Source organism: Poecilia formosa, unplaced genomic scaffold (genome assembly GCF_000485575.1).
Source record: "Poecilia formosa unplaced genomic scaffold, Poecilia_formosa-5.1.2 Scaffold262, whole genome shotgun sequence".
Classification (NCBI taxonomy): domain Eukaryota; kingdom Metazoa; phylum Chordata; class Actinopteri; order Cyprinodontiformes; family Poeciliidae; genus Poecilia; species Poecilia formosa.
In genome coordinates, this window is record NW_006800201.1 from 661,157 (window position 1) to 668,828 (window position 7,672).

The following is a 7,672-nucleotide window of genomic DNA, read 5'->3' on the forward strand; positions in this document are numbered from 1 at the left end:
CCGCGATCGACGTTTTGCACCGCTGCTCTAGTAAAGCATTAAGAGTTCAGAAACGATATGAAATGGGAAAAACGTTATTAACTGATTAAGTCGTGTTTTAGATTGTTCTTGAAAAACTAATCAGTCACGGCTGATGGGTGCACTTTTTACAGCAGGCAGTCGCTCCCCTCTCTTGCAGGTACTGCGTACCCCCGCTAAATCTTTTAGGGGTATGCAGTACCCTACCGTACCCCCCTACTTTCGCCCTTGGTAGTCACCATTGGGATTATGCTGCTACTTACCAAATCTCCCTTAAAAAAAAATCTCATTTTCAGGAAAATAAAACCATAAATCCAAACATTACATACAGATAACATCCTCAAAAAGTACCTAAAAAGATTTTAGCACATACCAGTATGTACATTTCTCTCAATTAGGATGCGATTTTTTTTTTGTTTCTATTATAAGTTTAACACAGAAATATATTGTGATATACATCGTTACCGCCACCTATCACAATGTATATTGTGATATGAATTTTATGCAATAACAACATCCATGATCAGGACCTTGTAATTACAAGATCTATTCTCATAATTAGAAAATCAGGATCTTGTAATTATGACATTTTCTTGTATGTACGAGTATTTTCTTGTATTTATAATTAAGAGTTTTATGCAAACTTACTAAAGCTAGTAGAACTTCAAAACGTTAGGAGAAAGAGAAAGCCCTGAGTCTTTGAACTGAGAGGTTTGACCTGACTTGCTGGTGAAAGCGCTATAACATGAAATGTTTCATAAAGTTTGAGCTTCAATGAGCACCAAGTGAAAGGAGAGAGTTATGAGCAGATCAGAGATGCTGCAGCATTAGTTTATGATGAAAGGCATGCTATGTAGCAGTTGCCCTCTTCCTCAGGACTGTAATTATGAGGTTTGTTACACACACCCCCAACCCCTTTTAATTTCGCCTTTCATTTTGTAGTTTTTGGACTTGGGGATGCCAAGTAAACATTATAGAGAGGGAACTGATTGCTATCAAACAGCGCAGGTGGTTTACCATAGGAGCAGATGTTTTCCAGAACACAAATATGCATATGTAAAATCCTGATGTGAAGTAAAGAGGGGGAGAAGAAAGGGTTTGCTGCTGCTGGAGATACAGAGCAGCACTGTAGAGAGATAGGCCAGCACTGGCAAACACTTTCAGATTATATTAGGGGCAATCCTTAGGTGATAGGGGGCTTGTTCACAAGTAAGCTAAAGGCAGACTTGGGCAGAGTGATGACACTCATTGTGGTATCTCTTAAAAAGATAATTGTAGAGAAGAGGATGATGGAGACTGTAGAGAAGCTCCTGCTTTGAGGTTGAACCTTCTGCTGGGGGAAAGTGGTTTCTCTGACTGAACTTTGAACTGCTTCAGTGTGAGAGAAATGAAAGGCTCACTAAAAATGATCTGATCAATAATTTTGGAAAGATTCTAGGTCATCAAGCCAATACTAGAGACCTACACAATACTAGTTTCTGCAAATAGCTGGCCTTTGAAGGATAAAATCGGATTCAACTGACTATCCCTACAACTAGGATTTTTAGTTACTTTTGTATTATTTAAAAATGTTCACACAAGGACAATACATTTATAGGATGTTGACCCTCTAGCACAATGAATGACAAAAAGTATATTTTTCTTTCTCTACACACAAAAAACAAAACAAAAAATCCTTGACATAGTTTCATTTTTTCAGTTTTGTATTTTAAATGTCCATAAACAAAATAAACACAAAACAAAAGTGTTTGGAATTCTTTTCTTGTTTTCAATCAGGGCAAGAGCTATGGATAACATATATACATATAAGCCCCATATACTATTAAAATGCTCACACTTACAAACATAAAAAGAAACAAAGACTTACAGGTCACATCTCACAAATCACAACGAGGAATTCATTCTTTTTTCTAACATGTGCAATGCACAAATGTAAAATTTTTATATTACAGAGCATAACTGAATAGTTTTTAGTAATATTAAATGTTTAATTGTAGAACTTGCATTTAAATTTTGGCATCACACTCTTCTTATGACTTCTGGCTTGCGACGTCAGAGAGGCTGCTGCACAGGAGTTTACATATTTTTTGCTTTTGGTTTGTTTTTTATTTGTCCACGGTGATTGCAGCCACTACTATGACAGTGATGTAATTTGAAACACGTGTGGGACTATACAGCCTCTGAATTATTTTAATAGTTCCAGCAAGGGATGCAACATTGGCAGAATAGTGGCAGTGGTTGTTGAAAGGTATGGAGGGAAACTACCATCTTTCAAAAGAGAAAGTGAACCCCCTTGAACAGAGGACCAATCAGGTGAGTTCATAGGAAGAGTAGCCATGATCAGGGGCATGTCTGAAAGTATGGCAGGATGGAAGGGGCAGAGGGAGAGCTCAAAATAGTGCAAGCAGCTTTGTGCAGCAAGCGGGTTGTGACAACCAGATTTCACATTTGATGGATCACACATCTGTAATTAAAATTTAAGATATGACAAATGTAATTATTACTAGTCTGAAATACATTTCTAGACATCTGAATTAAGACTCTAAAACTTAAGACTGTAAGGATTCTTGTGCTGCCACTGAGCTGTCCAAACCATTTCCTGCAGAATTGTCAGAAAATGCTCAATGGAGAAAGAGCTCAGCATTATGAGATATAAGGACAACACACAACTTCATCCATTTGCAGACTACTTCAGAAATCTGTGAAGAAATTCCTGTTTATTCACTTCTGATAAATACAATGAACGTAAAAACAGATTTGAAAAGCCAACAGTGCTATCACCCATTCCTAAGCTGCATTTAAAAAAAAATGTTTTCTTTTTTATTGAAAGTTCAAAATGCTATGTAAATATGTGAGCAATGTTTCTCTTCTAAATGAACCCACTAAAAGATCTACTACTGCCATTCATTTTTTACTTTTTTTACCATAGAAAGTCATCCTGGATCTGCGTCTGTGTTTTCTGTGAATTGGATTTGTTTCTTCACACTTCAATTTGGTAGTGGCAAATGGTCTTTCACAACCAGTTTCTGGTTCTGTTATAAGAAAGAAACTTCCTTATAACAGGAAGTTTCTTCCTGTTATAAGGAAGAAACTTCCTTATAACAGGAAGACAGTTCCTGTTTAGAGGAAACAGTTTAGAGGTTTTCCTCTAAACTGTCTCTACATTCATGCCTCAGTGTAAGAGACTGAGATCCAGCCACCATCAGCCAGGACTTTGTTCACAAACTGACATAGCTTCAGAGTCAACCAAAGTTAGGAGAAAGAATGATCTTTACTCAAAGATCATACTTTGAGCTGGGACTAAACATTTTAAAATGTGAAATATTTAAATACAAAATACATCTAAAACCTTCAGCAATGACTGTACATGCAATGAGTTTCTTCAGATGAAGCTTGTCTGCAAATCACAGACCATGGAGAGCATAGAAAGGTTCCTGTTAGAGGACACTGGGGTTGGATTCTACACTGCTGCTGCAAAATGGATGTGTAAGTTCTGGACCAAACATCAGAAAGAGAAGTGCCACCTGGGCCACCCAATACCCTGCAGCTTTTTCTATTGTCATAACCACAAACAGGATAAATCAAAACCAGAGGGCAGCTTTTCATGTCAGGATCAGATCTGGTAGCTTTTGGGAACAGAGTGGGGCTAGCTGAACAAATAGCCCACCTGGAATGTGGGACAGAGCTGTGCTAGGCTACTAGAGATAATGGTATTCAGCGTTCTTTCCAAATAATGATCTGAAAATGGGGTGCACATTTCCATTCAGCTCTTTCATCCTGATAGCAATTATTGTTTTTAATTTTGGATAATTATGATGTGTAACTGTGGGAACCATCTGAACTGTTTTTGCAACAACAAGCAGCTGAGGTGGTCAAATAATGCCTGAACTTAGGGCTGGATGATATGGCTGAAAAACTTATGACACAAGTGTTTCATATCAATTGATATCAAAAATTGTTGGTAGATAATTGATGATTAGTTTTGGTTTTAAATATCTGAAATACTGGCAAACTGGTGGTATGACATTTCCTTTTTTATCTACAGTTTTCACTGTAGAAAACTGTAGATGTTTTTTTTTTAAGCACTTATGACGCACATTGGCAAAACTTGAAACTGCTGCTGTGCAAGGTTGTTGCTAGGTAACCAAAGAGTGACTGAGTTGGGCTTTAATCACAATGCAACCTGAAATAACTAAAATCTGATTTTTCTTTGCCCTTATGTGACCTTTATCTCACCTTTTTATTACAGTCTGAATAACACAGATCAGATTTTTTTGAATGCAACCCAGGCAACTTGGATATTTGGTCCTAAATCTGACACTTTTCTGATAATTTAAAATGTGACCTGTGTCTGTATGGCCAGGTCGCATTCATCCAACCTGAATGTCATTGGTACTCGGCAAACGTCACTATTCTGCATCCTGATGTGTGGAAGGGGGAGAAACAGCTGGCTCTTCCTTAAGGAGGAACAAAAACAACAACCATGGCGGGTGATAATGCGGATTAAGTTGTTAATGTCCTGGCTCCTGTTGGACAACAATTTTAAAATCACAAGATGTGCTCCACCATTAGCATCCATGTTTACTTCCGCAATCAATGAGTATGTGCTCTACATGTGATGTAACAGCGCCTTTGCTTACAGATCACACTGGGGATCACATTTGGTAATGTGAAGACTATGCAAAAAAATCTGATTTGTTATTGATTTATTGTCCAGTCCTACCTAAACTATAACCCCAAATTCCAAACAAATTAAAAAGGAGGTTTCATGGAGGAAGAAGTTATAAAAAATCCCTTACAGACTCCAATGTCTCTTTGCCTAGCTTTCTAACCATACAGCAGACATAGATATAAAGAGGAGCAGCAAAAGCAAATCAGGTGAATTAGCAGTGCTCGTCAACAACTAATGGAATCATACGGGACATGAAATCAGCAGGAAAATTGAGGCCAGTTTAAGATGCATGAAGCTAAATACAATCCTTGGAGAAAAAGAAAAAACTGTTACAGAGGCTGTAAAAGAATTAAGACCATTGTCCATTAGGACGACAAATCTGAATTTCTTGGATCATTGCATATTCATGGGTTAGAATGAACTAGTCAAAGTTCAGACCTATTTATTTACCATCCCTTTGAAAACCATGCATGTTTTAACTTCATTTTTATTATGTAATCCACTTTGGAATAACTATTAAATGTATGTAAAGAATATTTTTTATATTTAAATTTAAAACACCACAGAGAAAATTCACTATAAAAAACAAAGTTTTCAAATAAATACATCAAAGTATATTTGTTTTGTTTCACCAAATGTGAGAGTGGCAAATTAATGCTTCTGTTGTGCTTCAGCAATGACACTGTGAACTTTTTTAGTGAAATCTGGGGCACATAAAAAGTGAAGCACTGAAGAAATATGATGAGAAACTTATTATGCTGAAACCTAATGTGGAAGGCAACAGCATCAACACTTTACACTTTACTGTGTAGGTGACGGACAGGAAAGAAAGCTGCGGCATCTTACCCAAACCAGACTGAGATCATTCTGGCCCAGACCTTAAGGAGGAGCCAGCTGTTTCTCCCCCTTCCACCCAAACTCCCCCAGCCAGCTGAACCCGCACACCTTTTACCAATACGACTCCCTCTTAACGTGAGCGCGTGCGTGTAGCCGCCCGAGGCCAGTTGCAAAAGTAACTTTTCTTTCTCTTAGGAGCCGGTCTAACTGGATGAAGCCCCAGTAAAACCAGCCCAAAAGATAAAAATGGCCGACAGCGACACCGAAAAGTGAAAATAAAGCGTTTTCCTGTATTTAGAGACTCAAAAGGCGACTACTCACCCCTGCTGCAAGCGAATAGAATGGGCTCACTCCTCATCGTGAGTTCAAACTCATTTAATCCACGAGATCACGTACACACGGCAGGAGGCGCGCGCCCAGTGGCTCGAGGGCCAGCAATAAAAATCCTCACGGTCCGGGTCGTTTCCCTCTTTATAGCTCTTTTTCCGTCGAACCGCCGGCTGCTGGAGCTTTCTTGTTCCTTTCAAACTTTTTCTCCGAATCTTTCTGATCCCTCCCTCTGTTCCTCCTCCCCTCCCATCATATCCCACTCCCACGAACTGCCTGCATGGACAGTATACTTCTGTATCTAACAAAGCTCATCAATCTCTTTTCGGTATATTTACCTGACAAACGGACTGCCAGGAAGAAAGAGAATATTGATTAACATCTGAATATCTGAAAATTATGGGGTTTGGACTGGGGAAAATGTGGAGGGTATATATTTTTTCCCCTTTGAATGACCTTAAAATCAAGATATTCAGATTTTAAAATCAGAATATCTGCTTTGGAACCAATATGATACACCACAAGTGAACAAAAAGCCACACCCATAATTTTTTCACATTGTCTAAAGCTAAATCAGACAAAACTTATCTTGTAGGTCAATTAGAATGACCAAAATTAGTGCTATTTGCTAAAATGCCAGGACTCCTGGCAAAATCAAAGTTTACATGCAAAACAAATAATGAGGGGAAAGCCCAAATGATGATGTCATGGCTTTGGAAATTTTTGCTAGGTAAACCCACACGTGAGTTAATCTGATTTGACTTGATGAAAACTCAAAAGAAATCAGCCAAGGAAGACAATGGTCCTCAAGTCTGGTTCATCCTTAGGAACAATTTCCAAAAATTTGAAGGTGCCTCATCGATCTGTTCAAACAATTACACAAGTATAGACATGATGGGAATAATACACCATCATATAGATGAGTTCTGTGTTCCAGAAATCAAAGTGTTTAGGTCTGAAATGTTGTAAGATGACCTCAGAACAAAAGTCAAAGATCTTGTGAAGCTGCTGCTGAATCTAAAAAGACAATTATCCACCGGGAAAATGTTGCGTACCTAAATAGGCTGAAAGGCCAGAAAGGGAGCAAAGACGAAATCATTACATCAAGGAAACATAAAAAAAAGCATTTTGCACTTTGCAGATACACACAATCACAAGCTTAAATACATGCGATTGGCCACAAAGTTGCAATGCTAATCAAAACAAAGTTCTGCCAAGGATTTTTGGCTTTAAAATTGGAGAATAAACCTAAGTACAGTCGAAGACATTACAAAGTGATTTAAAAGAACAAAGTTGATATTTTGGCATGGCCATCAAAAGGTCCTGATCTCAATTGTTAGATAGGACAACCTTCCAGCAGGACAACCATATCTGCAGCAATCCACCAGTCAGGCCTCTATGCAGGTGTAACCCAGGTTAACATAATCCTCACTAAATGTAAGCCTTTTCATAAAAATAGCTATAAAATAGATAAATAGGACATAAATAAATAAATAGGAGAATAAATAGAGAATACATGTATTAAAACAGTTAAAAATATAAAAAGTAATAATTACAGACATCAGTGTTGTATTTCATGTTATGATATTTTATTTGGTTAAAAATATGCATAAAACAGTTTTATTTTGTCAGCAGCTAAAACGGTCAAGTGTGAGATAAATCTCTTATTCTGAAGGGTCACATTGATGTGTAGCCCATGTGACTAGCTCCAGCCAACCGGATTGCTACATTCTCTGGCGCCAGAAGAAGCAGAGAGAGCGAAGAAGAAGCAAAGAACAAAGAAGCTAAGAGAGTTGTTCTGTGAACGAGAAAAAGATA

The 7,672-nt window shown here is 37.9% G+C and overlaps 1 protein-coding gene and 1 long non-coding RNA gene across 5 annotated transcripts in view; both read right to left on the bottom strand.

Annotated features, from left to right (window-relative positions):
* The window catches only part of LOC107838478 (uncharacterized), an 8,749-nt gene extending 4,832 nt beyond the window's left edge, over positions 1–3,917 (bottom strand). The window contains exons 1-2 of the long non-coding RNA XR_001664546.1: positions 3,908–3,917; positions 3,700–3,703 (exon numbers count right to left, since the gene is read on the bottom strand). This is a non-coding gene — a long non-coding RNA (uncharacterized LOC107838478). The remainder of the gene's footprint in view (positions 1–3,699; positions 3,704–3,907) is intronic.
* Positions 1–7,672, bottom strand: part of afap1 (actin filament associated protein 1) — a 104,285-nt gene that overhangs the window by 53,270 nt on the left and 43,343 nt on the right. Inside the window, exon 1 of one of the 4 annotated variants that reach the window (XM_007570510.2) lies at positions 5,849–6,076. The exons of the other annotated variants lie outside the window; for them this stretch is intronic. Within the exon in view, the coding sequence (XP_007570572.1) occupies positions 5,849–5,885 (37 nt within the window). The 5' untranslated portion in view covers positions 5,886–6,076. Of the gene's footprint in view, positions 1–5,848; positions 6,077–7,672 lie in introns of those variants that run through there. 4 annotated transcript variants of the gene reach the window in all.